Here is a 27,549-nt window from a genome sequence, read left to right on the forward strand (position 1 = left end):
CATATTTTTTTTTTTGGATAGGCATTCCTTTGTTTTATTTTATTTTTTTAACACCTTTATTGGAGTATAATTGCTTTACAGTGGTGTGTTAGTTTCTGCTTTGTAACTAAAGTGAATCAGCTATACATATATCCCCATATCTCCTCCCTCTTGCATCTCGCACCCACCCTCCCTATCTCACCCCTCTAGGTGGTCGCAGAGCACCAAGCTGATCTCCCTGTGCTATGCAGCTGCTTCCCACTAGCCATCTGTTTTACATTGGTAGTGTATATAAGTCCATGCCACTCTCTCACTTCGTCCCAGCTTACCTTTCCCCACTCCGTGTCCTCAAGTCCATTCTCTACATCTGCGTCTTTATTCCTGTCCTGCCCCTAGGTTCTTCAGAACCATTTTTTTTTTTTTTTTTTAGATTCCAAATATATGTGTTAGCATATGATATTTTTCTCTTTCTGACTTACTTCACTCTGTATGACAGACTCTAGGTCCATCCACCTCTCTACAGATAACTCAATTTTGTTTCCATTTATGTCTCAGTAATACTCCATTGTATATATGTGGCACATCTTCTTTATCCATTTATCTGTCAATGGACACTGAGGTGCGTCCATGTCCTGGCTATTGTAAAGAGTGCTGCAATGAAAATTGTGGTACGTGACTCTTTTTGAATTATGGTTTTCTCAGGGTATATGCCCAGTAGTGGGATTGCTGGGTCATATGGTAGTTCTATTTTTAGTTTCTTAAGAAACCTCCATACTGTTCTCCATAGTGGCTGTGTCAATTTACATTCCCACCAACAGTGCAAGAGGGTTCCCTTTTCTCCACACCCTCTCCAGCATTTATTGTTTGTAGATATTTTGATGATGGCCATTCTGACTGGTGTGAGGTTATACCTCATTGTAGTTTTGATTTGCATTTCTCTAATGATTAATGATGTTGAGCATTCTTTCATGTGTTTGTTGGCAATCTGTATATCTTTGGAGAAATGTCTATTTAGGTCTTCTGCCCATTTTTGGATTGTGTTGTTTGTTTTTTTGATATTGAGCTGCATGAGCTGCTTATAAATTTTGGAGATTAATCCTTTGTCAGTTACTTCATTTGCACATATTTTGTCCCATTCTGAGGGTTGTCTTTCATCTTGTTTATGGTTTCCTTTGCTGTGCAAAAGCTTTGAAGTTTCATTAGGTCCCATTTGTTTATTTTTGTTTTTATTTCCATTTCTCTAGGAGGTGGGTCCAAAAGGATCTTGCTGTGATTTATGTCATAGAGTGTTCTGCCTATGTTTTCCTCTAAGAGTTTGATAGTTTCTGACCTTGCATTTAGGTATTTAATCCATTTTGAGTTTATTTTTGTGTATGGTGTTAGGGAGTGTTCTAATTTCATTCTTTTACATGTAGCTGTCCAGTTTTTCCAGCACCACTTACTGAAGAGGCTGTCTTTTCTTCATTGTATATTCTTGCCTCCTTTATCAAAAATAAGGTGACCATATGTGCATAGGTTTATCTCTGGGCTTTCTATCCTGTTCCATTGATCTATATTTCTGTTTTTGTGCCAGTACCATACTGTCTTGATTACTGCAGCTTTGTAGTATAGTCTGAAGTCTAGGAGCCTGATTCCTCCAGCTCCGTTTTTGTGTCTCAAGATTGCTTTGGCTATTCGGGGTCTTTTTTGTTTCCATACAAATCTTGAAATTTTTTGTTCTAGTTCTGTGAAAAATGCCATTGGTAGTTTGATACGGATTGCATTGAATCTGTAGATTGCTTTGGTTAGTATAGTCATTTTCACATTGTTGATTCTTCCCATCCAAGAACATGGTGTATCTCTCCATCTGTTTGTATCATCTTTAATTTCTTTCATCAGTGTCTTATAGTTTTCTGCATACAGGTCTTTTGTCTCCTTAGGTAGGTTTATTCCTGGGTATTTTATTCTTTTTGTTGCAGTGGTAAATGAGAGTGTTTCCTTAATTTCTCTTTCAGATTTTTCATCATTAGTGTATAGGAATGCCAGAGATTTCTGTGCATTAAATTTGTATCCTGCTACTTTACCAAATTCATTGATTAGCTCTTGTAGTTTTCTGGTAGCATCTTTTCGATTTTCTATGTATAGTATCATGTCATCTGCAAACAGTGACAGCTTTACTTCTTTTCCGATTTGGATTCCTTTTATCTCTTTTTCTTCTCTGATTGCTTTGGCTAAAACTTCCAAAACTATGTTGAATAATAGTGGTTAGAGTGGACAACTTTGTCTTTTTCCTGATCTTAGAGGAAATAGTTTCAGTTTTTCCCCATTGAGAGCAATGTTGGCTTTGGGTTTGTCATATATGGCCTTTATTATGTTGACGTAAGTTCCCTCTATGCCTACTTTCTGGATGGCTTTTATCATAAACAGGTGTTGAATTTTGTAGAAAGCTTTTTCTGCATCTATTGAGATGATCATATGGTTTTTCTCCTTCAATTTGTTAATATGGTGTATCACTTGATTGATTTGCGTATATTGAAGAATCCTTGCATTCCTGGGATAAACCCCACTTGATCATGGTGTATGATCCTTTTAATGTGCTGTTGGATTCTGTGTGCTAGTATTTTGTTGAGCATTTTTGCATCTGTGTTCATCAGTGATATTGGCCTGTAGTTTTCTTTGTGACATCTTTGTCTGATTTTGGTATCAGGGTGATGATGGCCTCATAGAATGAGTTTGGGAGTGTTCCTCCCTCTGCTATATATTGGAAGAGTTTGAGAAGGATAGGTGTTAGCTCTTCCCTAAATGTTTGTTAGAATTCGCCTGTGAAGCCATCTGGTCCTGGGCTTTTGTTTGTTGGAAGATTTTTAATCACAGTCTCAATTTCATTGCTTGTGATTGGTCTTTTTATATTTTCTATTTCTTCCTGGTTCAGTCTTGGAAGGTTGTGCTTTTTAAGAATTTGTCCATTTCTTGCAGGTTGTCCATTTTCTTGGCATATAGTTACTTGTAGTAATCTCTCATGATCCTTTGTATTTCTGCAGTATCAGTTGTTACTTCTCCTTTTTCATTTCATTTCAATTATATTGATTTGAGTCTTCTCCCCTTTTTTCTTGATGAGTCTGGCTAATGGTTTATCACTTTCGTTTATCTTCTCAAGAACCAGCTTTTAGTTTTATTGACCTTTGCTATTGTTTCCTTCATTTCTTTTTCATTTATTTCTGATCTGATCTTTATGATTTCTTTCCTTCTGCTAATTTTGGGTTTTTTTGTTCTTCTTTCTCTAATTGCTTTAGATGTAAGGTTAGGTTGTTTATTTGAGATGTTTCCTGAGGTAGGATTGTATTGCTACTAACTTCCCTCTTAGAACTGCTTTTGCTGCATCCCATAAGTTTTGGGTTGTTGTGTTTTCATTGTCATTTGTTTCTAGGTATTTTTTTTATTTCCTCTTTGATTTCTTCAGTGATCTCTTAAGCAAGAGATTTAGTAGTGTATGGTTTAGCCTCCATGTGTTTCTATTTTTTACAGATTTTTTCCTGTAATTGACATCTAGTCTCATAGCGTTGTGGTCAGAAAAGATACTTGATATGACTTCAGTTTTCTTAAATTTACCAAAGCTTGGTTTGTGACCCAGGATATGATCTATCCTGGAGAATGTTCCATGAGCACTTGAGAAGAAAGTGTATTCTGTTGTTTTTGTATGGAATGTCCTATAAATATCAGTTAAGTCCATCTTGTTTAATGTATCATTTAAAGCTTGTGTATCCTTACATTCATTTTCATTTTGGATGATCTGTCCATTGGTGAAAGTGGAATGTTCAAGTACCCTACTATGATTGTGTTACTGTCAATTTCCCCTTTTATGACTGTAAGCATTTGCCTTATGTATTGAGGTGCCCCTATGTTGGGTGCATAAATATTTACAATTGTTATATCTTCTTCTTGGATTGATCCCTTGATCATTATGTAGTGTCCTTCTTTGTCTGTTGTAATAGTCTTTATTTTAAAGTCTATTTTGTCTGATATGAGAATTGCTACTCCAGCTTTCTTTTGATTTCCATTTGCATGGAATATCTTTTTCTGTCTCCTCACTTTCAGTCTGTATGTGTCCCTAGGTCTGAAGTGGGTCTCTTGTAGACAGCATATATATGGGTCTTGTTTTTGTATCCATTCAGCCAGTCTATGTCTTTTAGTTGGAGCATTTAATCCATTTACATTTAAGGCAGTTATCGATATGTATGTTCCTATTATCATTTTCTTAATTGTTTTGGGTTTGTTATTATAGGTCTTTTCCTTGTCTTGTGTTTCCTGCCTAGAAGTTCCTTTAGCATTTGTTTTAAAGCTGGTTTGGTGGTGCTGAATTCTCTTAGCTTTTGCATGTCTGTAAAGGTTTTAATTTCTCCGTCGAATCTGAATAAGATCCTTGCTGGATAGAGTAATCTTGGTTGTAGGTTTTTCCCTTTCATCACTTTAAATATGTCCTGCCACTCCCTTTTGGCTGTCAGAGTTTCTGCTGAAAGATCAGGTGTTAACGTTATGGGGATTCCCTTTTATGTTATTTGTTGTTTTTCCCTTGCTGCTTTTAATATTTTTTCTTTGTATTTAATTTTTGATAGTTTGATTAATATGTGTCTTGGTGTGTTTCTCCTTGGATTTATCCTGTATGGGACTCTCTGCATTTCCTGGACTTGATTGGCTATTTCCTTTCCCATATTAGGGAAGTTTTCAACTATAATCTCATCAAATATTTTCTCAGTCCCTTTGTTTTCCTCTTCTTCTTCTGGAACCCCTATAATTCGAATGTTGGTGCATTTAATGTTGTCACAGAGGTCTCTAAGACTGTCCTCAATTGTTTTCATTCTTTTTTGTTTATTCTGCTCTGCAGTAGTTATTTCCACTGTTTTATCTTCCAGGTCACTTATCCGTTCTTCTGCCTCAGTTATTCTGCCATTGATTCCTTCTAGAGAATTTTTAATTTCATTTATTGTGTTGTTCATCACTGTTTGTTTGCTCTTTAGTTCTTCTAGGTCCTTGTTAAACGTTTCTTGTATTTTGTCTATTCTATTTCAAAGATCTTAGATCATCTTTACTATCATTACTTTGAATTCTTTTTCAGGTAGGCTCCCTATTTCCTCTTCATTTTTTTGGTCTGTTGGGTTTTTACCTTGCTCCTTCATCTGCTGTGTGTTTTTCTGTCTTCTCATTTTGCTTAACTTACTGTGTTTGGGGTCTCCTTTTCACAGACTCCATGTTCATAGTTCCCATTGTTTTTGGTGTCTGCCCTCAGTGGCTAAGATTGGTTTAGTGGGTTGTGTAGGCTTCCTGATGGAGAGGACTGGTGCCTGTGTTCTCGTGGATGAGGCTGGATATATATTGTCTTTCTGGTGGGCAGGACTGCATCTGGTGATGTGTTTTGGGGTGTCTGTGACCTTATTATGATTTTAGGCAGCCTCTCTGCTAATGGGTGGGGTTGTGTTCCTGTCTTGCTAGTTGTTTGGCATAGGGTGTCCAGCAATATAGCTTTTTGGTCGTTGAGTTGAGCTGGGTCTTACCTTTGAGATGGAGATCTCTGGGAGAGCTTTCGCCGTGTGATATTATGTGGAGCCAGGAGCTCTCTGGTGGACCAATGTCCTGAATTCAGCTCTCCCACCTCAGAGGCACAGGCCTGACCCCCAGCCAGAGCACGAAGACCCTTTCAGCCGCCTGACTCAGGAGAAAAGGGAGAAAGCAAGAGAGAAAGAGAGAGAGAGAGGGAGAGAGAGAGGGAGAGGGAGAGAGAGAGGGAGGGATGGAGGGAGGGAGAGAGAGAGAGAGGAGAAAGAGAAAGAAAAAATAAAATAAAGGTATTAAAATAAAAATTTTTTTAAAGTATTAAAAATAAAAAAATTAAAAAGTAATAGAAAGAAAGAAAGGAGAGAGCAATGAAACCAAAAAACAAATCCACCAATGATAACCAGCACTAAAAACTATACTAAAGAAAAAAAAAAGGAAGCAAATAACGGACAGACAGAACCCTAGGACACATGTTTAAAGCAAAGCTATACAGACAAAATCACACAAAGAAGCATACACATACACACTCACAAAAAGAGAGAAAGGAAAAATATATATAAATGTATTCAAAAAAAGAAAGGAAGCGAGCAACCAAATCAATAAACAAATCTACCAGTGATAATAAACTCTAAATAGTAAACTAAGATAAACATAAAACCAGAAACAAATTAGATGCAGAAAGCAAACCCCAAGTCTACAGTTGCTCCCAAAGTCCGCTGCCTCAATTTTGGAATGATTCGTTGTCTATTCAGGTATTCCACAGATGCAGGGTATATCAAGTTGATATAATCCGCTGCTTCTGAGGCTGCTGGGAGAAATTTCCCTTTCTCCTCTTTGTTCGCACAGCTCCCGGGGCTCAGCTTTGGATTTGGCCCCGCCTCTGCATGTAGGTCGCCTGAGGGCGTCTGTTCCCGCTCAGACAGGATGGGGTTAAAGGAGCAGCTGACTCGGGGGCTCTGGCTCACTCAGGCCGGGGGAAGGGAGGGGTATGGATGCGGGGCGAGCCTGCAGTAGCAGAGGCCGGCGTGACGTTGCAGCAGCCTGAGGCGCGCCGTTAGTTCTCCCGGGGAAGTTGTCCCTGGATCACAGGACCCTGGCAGTGGCGGGCTGCACAGGCTCCCGGGAGGGGAGGTGTGGAGAGTGACCTGTGCTTACACACAGGCTTCTTGGTGGCGGCAGCAACAGCCTTAACATCTCATGCCCATCGGTGGGGTCCATCCTTATAGCTGCAGCTCGTGCCCGTCTCTGGAGCTCATTTAGGTGGTGCTCTGAATCCCCTCTCCTCGTGCACCCTGAAACAATGATCTCTTGCCTCTTAGGCACGTCTAGAGTTTTTCCCGGACTCCCTCCTGGCTAGCTGTGGTGCACTAACTCCCTTCAGGCTGTGTTCATACAGCCAACCCCAGTCCTCTCCCTGGGATCTGACCTCCGAAGCCAGTGCTTCAGCTCCCAGCCCCTACCCGCCCCAGTGGGTGAGCAGACAAGCCTCTCGGGCTGGTGAGTGCTGGTCGGCACTGATCCTCTGTGCAGGAATCTCTCTGCTTTGCCCTTTGCCCCTAATTCTGTGTTAATGTGTGGAAACTTTTCCTCCTTCACAACTCCCTTCCGGAGGTGCAGGTCCCGTCCCTATTCTTTTGTCTCTGTTTATTCTTTTTTCTTTTGCCCTACCCAGGTACGTGGGGAGTTTCTTGCCTTTTGGGAGGTCTGAGGTCTTCTGCCAGCATTCAGCAGGTGTTGTTCCACGTGTAGGAGTTGTTCCACGTGTAGGAGTTGTTCCACGTGTAGATGTATTTCTGATGTATTTGTGGAGGAAGGTGACCTCCGCATCTTATTCTTCCGACATCTTGAAGGTCTCCTCCTCCACCTGCATACTTGGAATATTAGTTCCCTTATCTTTTTTTTTTTAATGTATGTATGTATTTATTTATTTATTTTTGGCTGCGTTGGATGTTCATTGCTGTGCGCGGGCTTTCTCTGGTTGCGGCGAGCAGGGGCTACTCTTCTTTATGGCGCATGGGCTTCTCATTGCAGTGGCTTCTCTTGTTGCGGAGCCCAGGCTCTCGGTGCACAGGCTTCAGTAGTTGTGGCACATGGGCTCAGTAGTTGTGGCTTGCGGGCTCTAGAGCACAGGCTCTGTAGTTGTGGTACATGGGCTTAGTTGCTCTGTGGCATGTGGGATCTTCCTGGACCAGGGCTTGAACCCATGTCCCCTGCATTGGCAGGTGGGTTCTTAACCACTGTGCCACCAGGGAAGTCCAGTTGCCTTATCTTTAAAATGCATATGATAATGATCTATCCTGAGGAGATAATCCTACAAATAAAAAGCTTTGTGCATGAAAAATAAATCTTAAAGGTTATTGCAGGAAAAAAAGTATATTAAAGGTACTCGCTCATCAAAATTTATTACTGATTTTTTAAAAAACTTTTTAGCCTACCTGCCTAAACTAGGACCCTTGGTTCCATTTGACTGAGACTTTGAAGCATCCATACTGCTCATGAACTGCAATATAAAGCATTTATGTTCAGGTTGCTTAACCTTTTCTCAAGGAATAAAGCCCTTAATGAATGGATCTGATCAGTCATACACGTAAATTATCACAGATACCATTCGTTTCAAGAGATTTTTAAACTAAGTTGTTTCTGAAAATCTTTTAAAAGATTATTTTATTTTGTGCTGTCTGTCTTTTAAAGGTGAGTCGTTCATCTCTGCTGATTGAACAGCCTGTGAAAAAAAGGCCTATTTTGGATAATCAGGTGATAAATTCTGTGTGTGTTCAGCCAGAGCTACAGAATAATGCAAAGCATGCAGATAATTCATCTGACACAGAGATGGAAGACATGATTGCTGAAGGTTTGTGGATTTTTCTTTAAGATGCCCTTTAACTTTGACTTTTATTGTTTGAAACAAGACATGGGTATTTATTCCACACAGATTTTCACTTGGAAGTATTTACTTTTTTTCCTCATATAATGCATTATTTGACTAAAATAGTGGGAAAGCTAATCAGACTCTTAATGGTCATACAATTAGAATAGCAAAATTGGTGTTAATTTGTATACTATCAGTTTGACATTTGAAGGAGTGTGGTTGGGAAAAGTTCCATTATATATGAAACTAATGCAGAATTTTAGGATCAAAACAACCAATTCTCTTTCTTAAGCAGACTTAAATAAATGACTGTTTTACTGAGTCTGCTTAAAAATTTAGAGCTTCTGGGTTGTTTGGTTTTAGACTTTATGTATTCAGATGTTTGATATCAGGTGGGTATTACAGTTGTGTTAAGGATGTAGTCTTCAGTCAAAAGGCGATTAAGTTTGTTCATAGAGGAAAATATCACTAAATCTTCTCAGTGTCAAAGAATTTTTTTTATAGACCTTATTCTAATAGTGACTATTCCATAAAAGTCAAAGTGGTAATGCAAAGTGACTTTAGGAAAACAAACACAAATAAATGCAAAAATGATATATTTTACTTTTTATTGATTCTGATCATGGCTCTGCAGTTGATACCATTCAGTTTAATTAAATAGCATTTAATATAGTCAGAGCTCTGTAATAGTGAATTAATTAACATCTCTAAGTAATTATCAATATATTAATATATTTCATCTAAAATTAATTTATTCATTTTGTAAATATTTAGCATATATTATGTGCCTGTACTTTGCTAAAATTAAGTAAAATAGCATGCTGGTAAGCAAAATAGATACTGACTTGGCTCGCAGTTTTCCTAATTCTTAAGAGGAAGGCTCCTCTGTCATTGTGGTAATTTATGAACTGTTGCAAAGTATTTATCACTGTTTTACTTTTTATTTGAATAGCAAAGAGTATGATAGTAGTATAAAATTTTTTTACTGCTAACTTACGTTGAGTTCAATTTGATTTTTTTTTATTTAAAAGAATGTTAAACATGAAAATTTTCAAACATACATACAATTAGAGAGAACTGTATAATGAATCCCACCTCACCCAGACTCAACATTACCCAATTTAAAACATTATTTTGCCACACCAGCTTTATCCATCCCTTTTGTTTTTTTCTCCCTACGTTCCGCCCTTCTCTCTTTCTCTGTTGCTTTTTCTCTTTCCCTTTTCTCCCTTTATTCCTCTGTTTGAAAAAAGATCATGGTTCTTATTGTATTTTACTAGTGCATGCTTCAGTGTGCATCTATAAAAAGTGTACATTTTAATGCTGTGTCACACAAAACAACATTAATAACTGGTGTCATCTAGTACCTGGTCCATATTCAGATTTCCTCAATTGTATAATTGCCTAAATTGTATAAATGTTCTTTTATAGTTATTTTGTTCAAATCAGGATCCAAACAGTGTGTACATTTTGCCTTTTGTTGTTATGAATTTAATTTCATTTAATTCCTAAATACTTGCTTTTAGTTATGCATACTGTTTATCTGAGAAAATTTTTCATTTGAGATAAAGAGTAGTAAAGATGAATGTGCAGGGTTTTTTTTTTCTTGTCTATATCTATAAGAATAAGTTTATAAACAAAAGTTTTCTAGCCTAATAAGCATATGTAATGTGCTCTCTTGTGTGCACATATTGGAGAAAAATGGAAAACTGCTTAGGAAGCTTCACAGCATATTTTGTGATGCTCATGGTTTATATACAATTAAAATATATGCTGGACTATGCTAGAACCTAGAGGAGCTTTTGATCTAGTAGGAAGTAGCAATCTCCACAACAGAAAGATAACTAAGGAGCAACATATGGTAGGTATTAAATGAATTATTATAGACAGTAAGAACTTGGCACGTTAAAACTGAGTGGGATTATTGCCAGTTTGGTGAGTTTTCTGTAGAGATGGGATTTGACCTGGGTCTTGGCTGGTAAAGCATAGATTTAAGATAACAGGAATAACCTTTCAGGTTAGCATATCATGAATAAATGCACAAAAGATGTGCAAGTGCTAGGTAACTTCAGGAGGGGGCAGCGAAGAGTAGACAGTTGGGTTAGAGAAGTGTAATGGGTAGTAAGGCAGTCAGATTCTAGCATACTTTGATATTCAACTATGGAGTTAGGAGTTATCTTGCTGTCAAGAGGATGGTTACTGAAGATTTTTTAGGCAGGTGACATGAAATAGAGTGTTTTTGGAAACTCTGCTGGTCACATGTAGGAGCAGTGTAGAGGTTTGGCATGTAATTGATACCTGTAGTCATGGTGGGAAGAGGAAGACAAGGCAAAGGGTACTTTTAAAGGACAAGATACCAGAGTAAGGAAAAGGGAGATTTAAAGATGATTAATCTATGCAATGAATAATGAATAAGCCGTAGAGATCTAGTGCATGGGATAATGAGTATAAACAATATCGTACTATAATCATCAGCCTTGCTAAGAGACTTAAACTTAATTATCCCAGTGACTAAAATGAAAGGATAAAAATGTAATGTGACAGAAGTGCTCAGTATTGCTACAAAGGCAGTCATATTATAATATATAAATGTATCAAGTTAATGTATTTTACACCTTAAATTTACACACTGTTGGGCCTCCCTGGTGGCGCAGTGGTTGAGAGTCCGCCTGCCGATGCAGGGGATACGGGTTCGTGCCCCAGTCTGGGAGGATCCCATGTGCCGCGGAGCGGCTGGGCCCGTGAGCCATGGCCGCTGGGCCTGCGCATCCGGAGCCTGTGCTCCGCAATGGGAGAGGCCACAACAGTGAGAGGCCCGCATACCGCAAAAAGGAAAAAAAAAAAAAAAAAAAAAAAAAAATTTACACACTGTTTTATGTTAACTATATTCAGTTAAAGAAAGATTAATCTATTTCATAGTGGAGATATATTTACTGAAAATGTGTCAAATTTTTAAATACTTCATAATTTCCCAAGGTAATTTTATAAAGTGTTTCTGTTACTGTATACTTCGGTGTTTACGGGAAGTATTACAGGGTGAAATGGTGAGGTCACTTATTTAGTGGCTTTGGTTGTAGTAGTATATACAGTTTAATTCAGTATGAAAAACAATGTAAGGATTATTCTTTTTTTAAAGGATAAACTATGTCTCTATTTGGACTGGTTCTATAACCAGAATCTCCAACCAAAATGTGATTTACCAAAATATCTTACGTCTTCCCTGGTAAATCATCACACTGATCGTGGTTTCTATCTCATCGCCTCTCTTTGCTGCTGACCATCACATGATCTCAAGTCTTCAGGAAAATTGAAAAGTAACTCCTCCTTGCACAAAAAAATTGGGGATCTCTATTGGTTAGGATATGTGTTTGGCCACTCCATTAGAGACCCAGAATAATACCTGATGAAATAAAAAAGTTTAATTTTCTCTGACATAGTCTAAAGGTAAGCAGTGAAGGGCTCCATTGTGTTGGGCACCTAAGCTGTCAGTGGCTCTGCCATCCCTAGAATGTTGCTCACATTTCCAAGATAGCTAATCTTCATGATCACATTCTAATTGTAAGATGGGAGAAAGGGCAGTACCTGGAATTTGGTCAGAAATTGGCCACACATGGGGCAGAAACTGTACTTTTTATTCTCAGTGGCCATATTCCTAGCTAAATATTAGGATTTTGTTACTGTGGGAAAAAAGTGAAGAACGGATATTAGGGAATTGCCAGCTGTCTCTGACATAGAATCCCATCTTTATTAGCTAAAGCAATAGTTTTTAAAACTTATTTGGCTCTGTAATTTTTTATTTACAAATGTGAAAAAGTAGCCTTGGTAACATTACCAGATTTGTTGAAATTTTGACCAAATATTAGAACTGGACTTTTTTGAATCTGTTAATATTCCTCTCTTCTTTATGAGAAATAAAACTGATGTTCTATTTTTGTCGGGTTGTTAACCCTTAGACCATACCTGTTTGGGGTCTCCCCTCTCTCACCAGCAAAAACATTTCCTTCTCCTTCATAAGGTATTATAACCTGTTATCAAGTGTTGCATATTATTATGTTAATTAATACAAACTTTTGAAATAAAGCTTTCAGTATAGTCAAAACGGAACAAGTTGACAAATGGGCTCTTTGGGGCTGGGTTGGTGGCAGTGGTGGTCAAATGAGAGGTTCTGTCTCCAGTACAGGCTTTTCAAGGTCAGATCTGGTTACAAGCGTCACAGCGTAAAAGCAATACTCCTGGAAGTATGACACTAGGTCCCAGGGATGTGTTGAGGGGCACAACTGTGTGAAAGCCATCTCTAGGTCATTGGAAGGAGCAGTTTTTACTTTACTTGCTTTGAGACTCTTGTTCCTCATTGCTACTAAATAGATGAGTTTTGTTTATGAAGACAGTCTTGAGAATTTCCTTGAGATGATCCCTTGCTAGTTTATGATTTGATTGGTCATGACAGTGTATTTGGATGTCCCTTGGAACTTCAAATATTTCACAGTGTGTTTTTTAGTTCTTGCTGCCTTCACTTAATTTAGCACTTTGCTGTTTGCTTCTCCAGTAACACTGGGATAATGTGATGCTTGAATGTACTGAGTATGTGTCATCCATGTCTACATTTCAGAGTCCCTTTCTTCATCTTAACAAGTCTTGCTTAAATGAATAACATAGAAAAGCACATATAGAGCTCATAGCTAAAAGCTTTAGTTAGTGGACTTCTTTTTTTGTATATTTTATATGACTCGGCATAGGAATTATGATGATGCATGAAAATGGCAAAATATGGTGGATTTAAGAATTTAACAGTTTTCACTGAAGTGTTTCTTAAGCACTTATTACAGGTCTTAGTACTCTTAGTTCTTATGTGGAAAATAGGAAATGGAACTGTCACTTTTTTATGCCTGCTACCTATTGGGCATTCGTGTAATCTTCACTGCAATTCTTCGGGAAGGGTATTTTAAACTCTATTTTACAGATGAGAAAACTGTGGGTCCTGAAGATTAAGTTGCTTACTTACAGGTGACTGCTGCTGCTGAATACTTGAGGATTTAGGTGGGAAGTTTCTTTGGGTCCTGTGGTATGACTTGAAAGTTATGGATATAGAGGTGGAGGGAAGGACATTCTCATTTAACAGAGAGACACCCTGACAAAAAGGAGCAGAGGTTAGAAGTTACAAAACCAATGGTGATTTTGAAGGTAAATGTAAATTACTTTGTTTTAATATAAGACTAAAAGGGACTTTTATAATTAGATAAATACATCTTTATATATTCTGTTGTACATTGCAGATCTTTGAGAGTGTTAACTGTTTTAAATGCTCCTCTGAAATCACACATCAAAATTTTACCTTCTTTTTGGATTCATCCTCATTTTCTCCAGTTAGAAGTGTGTTCTTTGCTATATATATTGTACATAGCACAATGTGTCAAAATTCATATACTACATGATGCATTTTGAAAGTAGTGACTTTGTTTTATTTTGCACATTTTAGGTAGGTTGGATTCTTAGCAAAATGAACCTTTAAAATGTATTGCATTTTGTGGAGAAAACTCCATAAAATATTTTTATGCAGGAGCAAGAGGGAATTGGTGGAAGTGGTTGTTTTGGGGGGCTTTGCCTTGCCAAAGTGGCTATGGATTGAGAAGTTAAAAGACCATTCCTTTTATGTTTCCTGGAGGGTCTGAACACTAGTAGCATCCAACCAAAGTAGAAGCTAAAAGAAAATTTGCCACGATTAAATTTTTGGAAGTTTTTTCTTTGTTTTCTTCTTTTTAGAGGCATTAGAAGAAATGGACAGTGAGTTGCTCAAGTGTGAATTCTGTGGAAAGATGGGGTATGCTAATGAATTTCTGCGGTCAAAAAGATTCTGCACTATGTCGTGTGCCAAAAGGTATTTCTGTTCTCTTGAATTTCCTAGAGCACAAGCCAACAACTGCTGTAACAAAACCAAAAAACTTGTAGACTTTACCATTAGTCAAAACTAGATATTATAGAGGAATGATATCAAATAGGCATTATTTGGAGCTACTTTGCTATTTAATTGTTAACTTTTGCTCCGTGAAAACTGCATATTCATAACACATACAGCATAATCTAATATTGAAGTGGCAATCTTCTGGTGGTGAGAATATGCTTAGGAGAACCCCTCCTGTGAATAGACTACTGGTCCTTAAGGTATCAGAACAATATTTGTTTTATCAATATTGAAATACCTGGATTTACTTTGTTATATTTTAAAATGTTTCATTTCTTTTAACCATATCCTGTTTATTTTAGGTTTCTAAGTGGGACAGCTATAGCATAAGTTCTCCACATTGTTATATTATCTGACAACAAAATGGCCTGTCTTCTAAGCCTGTATTTTCAATAGTAATATTATAGGTGAATAGTATTACTAAAAAAATTTTTTATTATCTTCATTGATCTAGTCTCAAGTTTAGTTTACATTAAAGAACACCCCTCTAATAATGATTATAAATCCTAATTATAGGTATTTCCCACTAAAGGTGAAGTGTATGCACAGGTTGATTATTTTGAAATTTGTTTTCTATTCCAAAAGTTATTATTCTCTCAAAGAATTTAAGATCTTAAAGATTCATCCAGGGAATTTCTTGCTTGAATACATTATTTAGTATGGTGCCCCTAAAATACACTTAGTAAAAACTTAAGTTAAATAACTAGTAGAAGTATTTTCCTCTAAAAATGGGTTATTGGTTTTTCAATTGTCAATCTGTTATTCAGATATTCTTTCATGTTATTGATAGTCCTAATCAAATTATGTAACTCCTATTTTAACTTAGGAGTTTTTCCAGTTTGCATGTACTACAAGAAAGAATAGTGGCTCTCTGATTCTAAGGGATTAAAAATTGAGGGAAAAGGATTGCCTTTCAGAATATTTTAAACTTCTTGACTATTTAGAAATATTTCAGGACATTTAACACACTACGATCACTCTTCTCCCAGAGGTGATTGCTCAGTTGTCCTGTTATTATACCTTTAGGCGAAGCTCTTTAGAGGTTTAGGGGTCCTAATATAGGAAAATGCAGATGAGAGAAGAGCAAGGAGGAGAGGATAAATTAGGTCTCACCTGAGAACTGCTGTTTACATGTCTGCCTAGCTGTCTGTCTTAGATATCTAAATATTTAGGGACTAAATAGCAAGTGTAAAGTTAGTCTCTCTTCTCTGTTCTATAGTCAGCTAGGAAAGAAGTTTTGTCAGTTGATGTGAATGGAAATCAGAAACCTTTAGAGCTGAGCCCATTATGCATAATGAACACAGGAAGAGCTTGTTGAATTGTTTTAGGGTAAAATGAAGTGACCATCAGGACACTTTTCTTTTTTATATTTTTAGTGGAAAAATAGCCTATTCACTCTCATAGTACTCCTTACTTCTACCTCCTGATATTTTCATAAAACATAGGTGAGGAAATTCTTGTCATTTCCCTGAAAAAATCATCTTAGAGCAAAAGAGTTTTGAAAATAAGAAATTACAATGGTAGTTTTATGTGTAAAAAAAGAGGAACTGTGTATATTTTTCTTAGCCTTTGTGTAGCTTTTCAGAAATTTGTATCTTAGATCATCTCTTTTCACTCTTTCTAGGGAAGGGGTTGGCAAACTATGCCCAGGCTGAGTCCTTTTTGGAGCCTATTTTTACATGGTCCCTGAACTAAGGATAGTATTTAACTTTTTAGGTGGTTGAAAAAGAATCAAAAGAATAACATTTTGTGACACCTGAAAATTACGTAAAATTCAGATTTAAATGTTATTAAATAAAGTTTTATTGGAACACATCCATGCTCATTCATTATTTTTTTTAAAAAATTATTTATTTATTTATTTATGGCTGCGTTGGGTCTTTTGCTGCTCACAGGCTTCCTCTAGTTGTGAGAGCAGGGGCTGCTTTTCATTGCAGTGCATGGGCTTCTCATTGCGGTGGCTTCTCTTTGTTGCAGAGCACAGGCTCTAGGCGTGCAGGTTTCAGTAGCTGTGGCGCGCAGCCTCAGTAATTGTGGCTCGCGGGCTCTAGAGCGCAGGCTCAGCAGTTGTGGTGCACGGGCCTAGTTGCTCCATGGCATGTGGGATCTTCCCAGACCAGGGCTCGAACCCGTGTCCCCTGCATTGGCAGGCGTATTCTCAACCACTGCGCCACCAGGAAGTCCCCATGCTCATTCATTATTGTCTATGGCTGCTTTCATGTTACAGTTGCAGAGTTGAGTAGTTGTGCCAGAAATTTGTGTGGCTTACAAAGCCTAAAATATTTAATATCTGGCCCTTTATAGAAGAAGTTTGCCAGCCTTTGTTCTAGGGTGTTGGAACTCAGTAAATGGCATAGGATTCTTTTAAGCTGTCATCATGCTTTATAAAGGTCTACATTAAAAAATTTTAGAGTGCTCACTTTGACAGCACATATTCTAAAATTGGAATGCTACAGAGAAGATTAGCATGGCCCCTGCACAAAGATGATAGGCAAATACATAAAGTGTTCCATATTTTAAATATATGTATGTTAAAAATGTATATTTAAAAATATTAGACAGTCTATTTTGATAAAGATAATCTTTCAGCCAATTTTAAAGAATTATATATATTTGAATTTCCTGAATTCCTGAGACCCATGAATTCCTTGTGGAACTTTGAAATCTCAACTTTACCTTTTCATTTCTTGATTTTAGTTATATTTGAAAAATATTTTACTAGCCATTTGAGATTCCCCCTCTCTACTATATTAACCTCTTTTTATTAATATCTCTTCAGAAATGATTACCTGGAAAAATAACAATTTGAACGTTTAAATGATTAATTCATAATTTATTTTCTCCTGGAACCTTGAATTATTTTGCAGCTAGAAAAATGAATTATCCTCTGTATTTTGCAGAGAGTTTCTATCATGCTGTTATTAGGAGAAAATATCAATACCTTGTTATAGGTGTCCAGTATTATATTGAGAGCTATACTATGATGTAAAACAAGGCCACTTTTTTTTTTTTTTTTTTACTGTTAGCATAAGTAAATCTATTGAACACTGTGGTTTACTTTCTGAGGTATTACAGATCATAATGAAATAAATGGCACTTACTGATTCACAACTGCACTTTAAGGTCATAATTAATTACTAAATGGAGTGTCCCATACATCATTTAATTTTTTTCTTACTTGAATTTCTTAGGTACAATGTTAGCTGTTCTAAAAAATTTGCACTTAGTCGTTGGAATCGTAAGCCTGATAATCAAAGTCTTGGGCATCGTGGCCGTCGTCCAAGTGGCCCTGATGGGGCAGCAAGAGAACATATCCTTAGGCAGGTCTGTAGAAACTTTGATTCAACGTACAATACCCTTTTCAGAAATACAAGGAAAGTGCAATGCTGTATTTTACCTGTACTACATTTTCCAGCTTCCAATTACTTATCCATCTGCAGAAGAAGACTTGGCTTCTCACGAAGATTCTGTGCCATCTGCAATGACAACACGCCTGCGCAGGCAGAGTGAGCGGGAAAGAGAGCGTGAGCTTCGGGATGTGAGAATGAGGAAAATGCCTGAGAACAGTGACTTGCTACCAGTTGCACAAACGGAGCCATCTGTATGGACAGTTGATGACGTCTGGGCCTTCATCCATTCTTTGCCTGGTATGTGATTCACCGCTTTGGCCTTAATATTTGTCTTGTGCACACACAGAGGAATGACGTTAGATCCATCCACACCTATTGCACAGAAGGGTTAGAGAAGTTCTATGTGTATGTGCTCATTAAATGGCATTTGGTATTGAAATGTGTTCTGTCTCCTCTTGCTTATTCCCTCAGCACAACTGGGTATTTTCTCATACCCCCCAAGTCGATAAAAACTGACTAGTCCTGCTTCTGCTGTGACACCTCAGCCGGTGAAGAGATTAAAGGTGCTCTCTTCTCTTCAGTCTGATTTCTCTCGAGAGGTCAGTAGAGAGATTGAGTCAGACACTTCTTCCCTTCTGCTCTTCCAGTTTTCTATTCTATTTCCTCCTTATTTCCTAATTTAACCTTTTTTAAATGAAGTAAGAGAGACTATAATTTTTTCTTTTACTTTTTTGAAAGCTAATCAGCACCTTTTAGAATATAAAATTTTGGCTTCTTTTAAAAAAAAAACAAGTGTTTCTTTTAAAGGAGGCTGCATTCTTTGATTCTTTGCAGTAAATAGACATCAAGAATACTTCTGAAATTAAGTAGACAACTGAAATTCAGTTATGATATTCTATTCCAGTATTGAGGGTTACTTTCTTATTTATGTTTTCTGCTCTCTCATTTGGTACTCTTTGCATCAGCTTAAGTCATTATGTTCTTTATCTTTTTTCTTTACTACAACAATAATCTTTTATTTCCACTTTCTCTAAGGGGCTGGCTACTGAAGACAGCTGCACCTTTGCTCATCATGAGACCCACACTGCTATATATGTTAAGACAATATGTATTTTTTTAATCAGCAAACCTTTATCATTCACTTTGACCTTATGAATATGGAAAATAAGGTTTTAAAAATATTTGTTCCATTTTGGTTTTTCAGTTTCAGAATCAGAATTTTTGGTTTTCAGAATCTGTCATTTCTCTTGACACAAGCTTTCCAGAAAAATGTATCCCCTGTGAACTTGTCTACAGACTTATTAAAATTAATCCAGCTATTTTTGCTAATTAATCTTTCTATGAAGGTGACCACTGTCTCAGAAGCAAACTTACAGCTAAAGTGTTGGGAGTTCCCTGGTGACCTAGACGTTAGGATTCATCGCTTTCACTGCAGAGGCCCAGGTTCAATCCCTGGTTGGGGAATCATCCCACATGCTGTGTGGTGCGGCCAAAATACAAAAAATAATAATAATAATAAAAATTAAAATAAATTAATTAAATAAAGTGTTGTATGAGTAAAGAAAGTATATTCAGAAGTATTCTGCTTTTTAAAAAATTCCTGGCTTGTGATGGGTCGACTTAATGAACTTTCGATTTTATGGTGGTACAAAAACGATACACATTCAATAGAAACTGTGCTTCAGTTTTGAGTTTTGATCTTTTGCTGGTGATATGAAGCACAGTACTCTCTCCTCAGGTTGGGTAGGGCAGCTCCCAGTCAGCCACGCTGTCATGAGGGTAAATAGCTGATAGAACCATTTTGTACCCACGCAACTCTGGTTTTCACTTTCAGCACAGTATTCAATAAATTACATGAGACATTTAACACTTTATTATAAAATAGGCTTTGTGTTAGAAAATTTTGCCCAACTTACAGTAGGCTAATGTAAGTGTTCTAAGGACGTTTAAGGTAGGCTAGGCTAAACTACGATGTTCAGAAGGTTAGGTGTATTAAATGCGTTTTCGATTTGATGTTTTCAACTTACGATGGGTTTGTCAGGATGTAAGTTGAGGAAGATATATATACAGAACGCTGAAATTTTATTAAATTATTGTTTCAATATCTTATTTTAGAAATGTTAAATAAGTTTTTCTTCTTTTTTTTTTAAAACAAGGTATGGTCACTTTTAAAGAAAGATGAAATTGTTTAAAGAAGGGATACATTTTTCATGGGAAGAGTTTTAAGCATGCATCTAGGAAAACTTAAGTGTGATTTAAGTTCTGACCATGTGGGTTTAGAATCTGCTTTAAAAAGCTGACATATTAGAGAATGGTGAGTCTTCACTGGGTGTGGTTTTAATACTTAGTGCAAAAAATTGTAAGTTTTATACCAGTCTAGATATCTTGAGAATTAACATTGGAATTGACACTAATCCCTGAGGCTGGACTTTGATTCTGTCTTCAGACATAGTCTTCCAAATGGGGTACATGAGCTGTTAGCCTGATTTCTCATTTTGGGGAAAATATTTCTTTTCCTTTGGGGAGGAGGAAAGTAGTTGGCCAAATAATAAACAAATAATAGATACTGCTGATTCTTCTATGACTTCATATGCTTTTTTTTTTTTAGGGCTAGTTTTCTAATTCTCCCCAGCATCCATTTGCCATGAGACTACTCTTGGCTGCTTTATTAGAACAAAGGCTAACTCCTTTGTCTTACTCTTGCTTCATTTGAATTGAAAAAAATTATTTCTTATAACTTGAGATGCTTGTCTTATTGAGTTCATCAAGACACTTAATTTTGTTGCTAATTGTTTAGAGAACATTGTATATAAAGGAGACTGCTTTATAATTTAGAATTGCTTGGTACTGTTTTAAGAGTTTGCTGAATATAACTCTGCTTTTCTTTTACCTGATTAAATGGGAGTATTTCTAAACTGCTTTGACAGGCTAAATAACAAGCTTATTTGTGTGATCAGTTAACATCTTCTTTCTCAAAGTTTTTCTCTGAATAATGCCTGTAGCTTAAGGTAAATCTCAGCCAGAAAATGCCATTATCTTTATTCCTCTATGTTCCTCTGGCCTTTGTAAACTTCCTTTTGAGCCGCTTTCAGCTCATTCAGGGCTGGATTTTTTTTTTTCCCCTAAGCTTTTCTCATGGAGTGAACAAACTTGTAAATTTTGTAATCTCTTGTATTTTGTTTCTTTCCAGTTGAGGCTAGGTTTCCCTGTTTCATCAGGGCACCTATATTTATTCCTAAAGTTTACTCTTCTCATTGTGTAATGTCATCTTGTGAACCATCTTGGTGGGACCATGTTAGAGCTGGTATGCAGACCAGTGTCATAGCTGTTACCAGAGTGAAAAATTATTTTCTTCTAAATTTTTGTACATTAAAAAGTTCTCTATAGGAACGGTTCTTTTTATTCTCAGTTTACTGCAGTTATCTTCCTTAACTCTTCCTTGATATAGTGAACTGCCTTTTGCAAAGATCACTTTAGTCTGTGTTTGTTGATCTGTGAATCTGCAGTAGATTTGGTTTCCCTGTAGGCCTATAAAGTAGGTATTGTCTAAAAACATATGACGGTTTACTGGTTTTCATAATACTGATATTGGGACTTTTTATTCTGTAGTATTGAGTGCAGGTAATATCTTTTCATCATCCTTACTGATGTTAGTTTTGGGGTGGGGTGTTTTGTTTTAGGTTTAGCTGGAAAAGTGACTGGACATTTGTAAGGTTCATTTGGGACCCGTGTCCATGTGCGGAGGTCCATGCCCATTCTGGTGGCTGCTTGTGGTGATGTAAAGCCAGCTGAGCTGACTGGTTGCTGCATTTGGGATATGTTCTGTAATGTTCATGGGGTGCCAGCTGTTTTACAGAAGTAGATTCTAAATATGTCAGAAATTCATAGAACTATAGCTCAGTATACCTTGAGCATCTAGGTTTTTTAAAAAAATTCATCTTTCTCTAATATGTTTCAGGAAAGCATATTTGCTTCTGCCTTTTTTTTTCCATTTTTCTTTTTAAAGTCACTTTATTTTTCATTTCTATACTAATGTATGGTATAAATACCCTTTTTGTGGTTGGCTTAAGAAAGTTGTGATCTAAAATTCTGAAGATAATTCATTCCTGTTTGATCATGCTGTTTCCAAACTTTCTGTTCTGTATTATTTTGCTAATACATTTACCGTCTGTCTACAAGAAGACATTTGAAGAGCGCTCTGATAATACCGAGGAACAACCACATGCTATGAATTTCTTCATGGAGAACTCCTTGTTTCTATTCCCAAATGTAGCTCTTATGGTCCTCGTTACTTCTCATTGCTTCTGTTTTCTGAATCTAAGAAAGTCCTACGCTATCTTTCTCTCTCTTCTTTTCTTTCCTGTGTTCTTGTAAGTAAGACTGAAGAGAGAAGAACATTTAGTTCTTTCATAAAAAGAAGGATGAAGTCACAACTAGATGCAAGATTAGTCAGTTTTGTCTGCCCAGTTTTGAGAGCTACCTCTGGGAAAAGAAAAGGGGCTTTTCTATGGTGAGTAATCCCATTTTAACTCTATAGTTTCTTTTATATGGTAAGTGGCCAAAAGCATTAAATTTTTGCATAGGGTCAGTTTTTAAAAATCTGAGAAATTATTAAAATAGAGAAATTGAAAAGCTGATTGCTATATAGGAAACAGGAAGGATACAACCAACAGAGAAGATGGAAAAGAAATAATCAAGAGAAAAGCTGGCCACACAGCTGAATACAGAAAAAAAAGTTTGTGTTACTCTTACAGATGGCTCCTTTTTAGCAGATTCTGTTTTTGTTCATTATTCATTCAGTCAGTCCTTCACTTATCCAAAAATATATGTATTTAGCACCTACAATGTTTTGTGCTTGGTGCTGGGGTTATAGGGATGACATTATATAAGAGGATGATACATTTGCAGTAGAAAGAATAATCATTCCAGCAAAGTTGTATCCAAAGGTATAATGTAACCATTTCCATTATCTTTTTCTTTGTGTTCTCCCTTAGAATGCTGATTTGAATAGAAGAAAGACTTTAAGCTGTTAGTTTTTATTCTTAAATTCACTTTTATAATTTTGTCTTTTATAAGGAAGCTTCCACATTTTTGCATTGTCTCCTCTCATGGTTCGTTAATTCATTACCTTCCCTGCTGGTTTCTTTACCCTTAGTGGGGAAGTTTATTAGCCTGGCTGTGCAAAATTTGGTAGATAATAGAAACGTTTGAGGTTCAAGTAGAGTGCTCACGTTGTTACTTGCTCTAAAGCACTTGGTTTACACAGAGAGGTAAAATATTGGTTATTTGTCAAGAGATTAACCAGCAAGCTTAAAATTTCAATGAGAATTTATGTTTTCTTATCAGAAGTGGAGATTAGTCCAGTGATAGTAAGATTTGAAGTTGAAATTACAAGTTGATCATTGTAATACATTTCAGCAATAGATTGATACTATAATTTTGATGGATTGGTTCTGTCCTGAGTGAATAATAAAAATGTTTTGGATGTGCCTGGCACATTGAAGGTTGTAAATCAGAATAAAGGTACAAATGATAATGAAAGTGGTACTTGAGAAAATATTTCTAAATTATTATTTAAATGGCAGAACATTATATTTTATTCTTTTGTACCTGTATATGAAGGATATGTTATACAGAGTAAAGTCCTTGAGGTATAATGACTAGTTAATCCAAACTTGCTGTATGTGTGGCATGCTTTCAGGTGACAGCATTGCCCTTTTCATGAAAGTATGTTATATCTATATCTGGACTGAACAATCTGTACATTCTACCTAACTTATAATTATTTCTGCAATGTTATTTTTAGAACGAGAATTCCAAGTAAATTGCTTTACCTGGATTTGGAATTCTTACTTTTTAGAATGTCAGGAAATACTCTCTTCTTCAAGAGTGAACCCAAGACGACCATCAATAAATTTCATTTGTTTCTCAGCCTGTATTTCAGACACTCAGACCCAGTGAGAGCATAATTGTGACTGTTAGGAGTAACCTCTGATTGTTGTGTATTAATTCTAACATCCTTCCTCTGATGAAATTCTAGGCTGCCAGGATATCGCAGATGAGTTCAGAGCACAGGAGATTGATGGACAGGCTCTTCTCTTGCTAAAAGAAGACCATCTTATGAGTGCAATGAATATCAAGCTAGGCCCGGCCCTAAAGATCTGTGCACGCATCAACTCTCTGAAGGAATCTTAACGGGATCATGAGGCTTTGAGATAACAGCAGTTTTATTCTTAAACAAACTTGTAAGGTAAAGGCTCAAGTTGGCCTACAATATTATCACTTACTGTGATGGATAGCCAAGCACATTGGGATCTCTGCATTAAGGCTGACATTTCTTCTACAGATAAAATAATTCATTATATTGATACATTTTCATAATTAGCTAACATTGGTGAATTAATTTTACAGGTTACACACAACATTGCAAGACTTGTTATAGAGGGCCATGATATTTTTCAAAGTGTTTTACTAGATAATTTTTTTAAAGGTGATGTTTATCATTAATATAAAAAATCCTTTTGAAAGTAATTTAATGATTTACATTTCTCCTCTTTTGATTCGGTTTTCTTATACACTTTTCTACCCTATAATTTTTCTATGGGTTTTCGTGAGAGATATAATTTAGGAGTGATTTAGGAATAATTTTGGAGTCCAGTGACTGGAATTGTATGCAGTGAGATATCACTGTATGTTTTAAAAAACATGTCTTTTAGACAATTGCTTTGCCTATAAAAAGGATTGTATTCTAGCATGAATAATACTGATCTGGAAGTTAGAAGATTTGGTTTCTATTCCAAACTTGACCAAGAATTTGGTGTGACTGAGGAAGTTAGTTTTCCTCTTAGTTTTTGTTCTTTTAGAGCAGTGGTTCTCAACAGAGGTCAGTTTTGTTCCCCAGGGGACATTTGAAAATGTCAAGGGACATTTTGGTTGTCATAGCTTAGGGGTTGCGGGGGGTGGGTTGCTGTTGGTATCTGACGTGTGGACAGGGATGTCGCTAAATATCCTACAATGCACAGGGCAGCCCTCTACAACAAAGAGTTATCTGGTCCAAAATGTCAGTAGTGCCAAGGTTGAGAAACCGTAACATAGGAGGGATAAATGTTGGTCTTTTTCACCCAGAGGGATATTTTGAGAAAAAAAATTTTAAAAGGGAGGTAATAAGGAATACATTGTACAATGGAAGTATTTCAGATAGCATTAATGTTCTGCTAGAGTATTTTTCCCAGTTTTATGCATTCTAGAAAAAGGGGGAAAATCTGCCTGTAAAATGAGGACTAGCATACTTAGACTTTTGACTCTCAGTATTGAGTCATAATAACAATTATCTTTCATATCTCTCTGCACTGATGAAGGCATAATATGATTATGCCTTATGAACCAGTGCACAGCCTTTGCTGGCAGGGCGATACTTTGTAGTGGCTATGTGGTTGGTCTTTGGATTTTTCTAGTGTTGAACAAGCTGGATCTAGCTAGAATGCACATTCCTTTTTCCTTGACTAAATCCTTGTATGCTTCCTGCAAAGCAGTTATCCAACTGATCTCTCTTGGATAATTGGATCTAATTTTGTACGTACATGTTTCAGGGAAAAGAATTTTAAAGCAAAACCTTTCATTGAACAATTAGTGTTCTGTTAGAATTATGGCACTAAAAATTGTGGCAGGCCTGTGAACTTTGTAGTCCTGGACATCAAAAATGTTTTAATCTTTTTTTTATCTTATCTTTACCATACAATGGAAATGTTTTAATAATTGAAGGAACATACACAGATATTTGGCAGAAGTTCAGTAAGTGAGGAAGAGTCCATGGGTTTCAGTCATTGTCACTGATCTTTTAAAAAAGATTGTGTTACGCTAGTAGAAGACTAAAGATGTCATTAAAGACATCACAGATATTTATCTTTTGGCTTTGTGTACATTAGAGAATGTTGATTATTTTTATACAAAAATACAGCGGGTAATTTTTTTAACCTTTAGATGCCTCTTGTTTGAATGTATGCTTCGTGGGATTCTTTTGTGTAGTAATGTTTAAAAAAAAAGACATTTACTGATAGTTATGTGTAGGATTAGAATATGTAATATAGTGTAAGGCTCATGTTCCAGACCTACAATAGCTTGTAGTCTATGTCACATATTTCTGTATATCACATTTTTAATTATTGGATTACAGTTTCAAGGAAAGGTAGGTACTCTACAGTTAATTTTCATTTATTAGCAGTTAATCATTATGACAGAGTTGTCATATGCTTTGACTTTTCCCCTTATCTTGTAATTTCAGAACACAAGTATAGGTTAAGCATTAGTAGGAGATGGTCCACTGTATGAGGGCTGAAGGGCACAATGGAAAATCTCCCCTGGAATTAAAACTTTGTCACAGATGATCCACAAACAATTCATACAGAATTGATTCTTTGGGGATAGACTCCCCTGGCAATAATGATTACCTCCCATAACTATATTATCTATATATAGCCTTTAAGGTATTAACTTGGAACTGTGGTCCCTCTTCTGATATCAGTCATTATGTACTTACTGAAAGACCCTGTGCGTAGCACTGTGTTAAGTATCCGAGAAAGTTTACAAGAGGGGTTTCCATTGGAGAGCACCTTATAATCCTAAATCTTATAATAATCTTAAGAACAGTCCAGATCTTCTGTTGTCCCTACTCAAAACATACCCAGAAAATATACTTGCTTTTTTCAAGGTATTTTATTTAGAAATGGCTCATTGGCTTTTAACTAGTAGTTTTCCCATTGATGCAGCTGTTTCTTTCTGGGTGATTTAACTATCTGAATTTCAAAATTTCAGTTATGTATAATGTATATAGACGATAACACTGGGTGTCCACTTCTCTCCTGAGCTTAAAGCAGTTTTAGTATGAAATAGGTGGGGAGAGTGCTGTCATTTTCATTTTCCTTCATATTACTAGTTGTTTTAGGATTTTGATTGAGGAGAGGGAATGACAAGCAGAAAAGGGTAGGTACATGGGAAGTTCTTCCTACTTTTGCTACCTAAGTTTGCATTTTCTGACTTCTTTATACTGATGCACTCTTTTCCCATTGAGGAAGAAAATCCCTACAAGTTTGAAATTTTATTTGCTTTAAGCCACGTGTTCCTAAGAAAGTACACAGAGAGCTGGTTTATAAAAGTTGTTTCTTACATGATGTGCATTTTCATCAAGCCTTGTGTAGGCATGTGTCTGACACAGCTGTGCAGCTTTGATATATAATCAGTATAAGAGTGCTGTCCCACAAGCTGTCACTTTTTAAGTGGCTGGTAATTTTTCCATGATGGTACTTTTAATTTGCTGGCACATCCTCTAAACAGACATTTTTTTAAAGTCCCAGTTTAAGGGCATCCCCTCAATAGAGAATGGGGAATAGAAGGAAAGAAATATTAGTGAAGGAGCTTGAGAATGGTGGAGAAGCAGACAAGAGACCTGGCACTTTGTTAGTTTATCCCACTTCAGCGCTGAACAAATTTCTGCACTTTTGAAGTTAATATTCATGTTTTACCTAGTTCCAAATAGAAATTATTTTTTGTAGGTAGCCCACTTTATTTTAATTTTTTTTTTTTTTTTTTTTTTTTTTTTTTTTTTTTTCGCGGTATGCGGGCCTCTCACTGTTGTGGCCTCTCCCGTTGCGGAGCACAGGCTCCGGATGCGCAGGCCCAGCGGCCATGGCTCACGGGCCCAGCCGCTCCGCGGCATGTGGGATCCTCCCAGACCGGGGCACGAACCCGTATCCCCTGCATTGGCAGGCGGACTCTCAACCACTGCGCCACCAGGGAAGCCCTATTTTAATTTTTGACATAGTTTATCTTCCCATATCCAGTGTAATATTATAGTCAAACATTTATTC

The 27,549-nt window shown here is 36.7% G+C and overlaps 1 protein-coding gene across 4 annotated transcripts in view; it reads left to right on the forward strand.

Annotated features, from left to right (window-relative positions):
- PHC3 (polyhomeotic homolog 3) overlaps positions 1 to 27,252 on the forward strand; it is an 81,030-nt gene extending 53,778 nt beyond the window's left edge. For 3 of the 4 annotated variants that reach the window (XM_082624224.1, XM_082624225.1, XM_082624226.1), the window contains 5 exons: positions 8,200 to 8,359; positions 14,138 to 14,252; positions 17,528 to 17,660; positions 17,752 to 17,983; positions 23,727 to 27,252. In XM_082624224.1, the coding sequence (XP_082480350.1) occupies positions 8,200 to 8,359; positions 14,138 to 14,252; positions 17,528 to 17,660; positions 17,752 to 17,983; positions 23,727 to 23,881 (795 nt within the window). In that variant the 3' untranslated portion in view covers positions 23,882 to 27,252. Of the gene's footprint in view, positions 1 to 8,199; positions 8,360 to 14,137; positions 14,253 to 17,527; positions 17,661 to 17,751; positions 17,984 to 23,726 lie in introns of those variants that run through there. The other variant, XM_082624227.1, reaches the window with a different exon arrangement.
- Positions 27,253 to 27,549: the final 297 nt, after the last annotated feature.

The sequence above is a fragment of the Mesoplodon mirus genome (assembly GCF_964341445.2).
Source record: "Mesoplodon mirus genome assembly, chromosome: 6".
In the NCBI taxonomy this organism is placed as follows: domain Eukaryota; kingdom Metazoa; phylum Chordata; class Mammalia; order Artiodactyla; family Ziphiidae; genus Mesoplodon; species Mesoplodon mirus.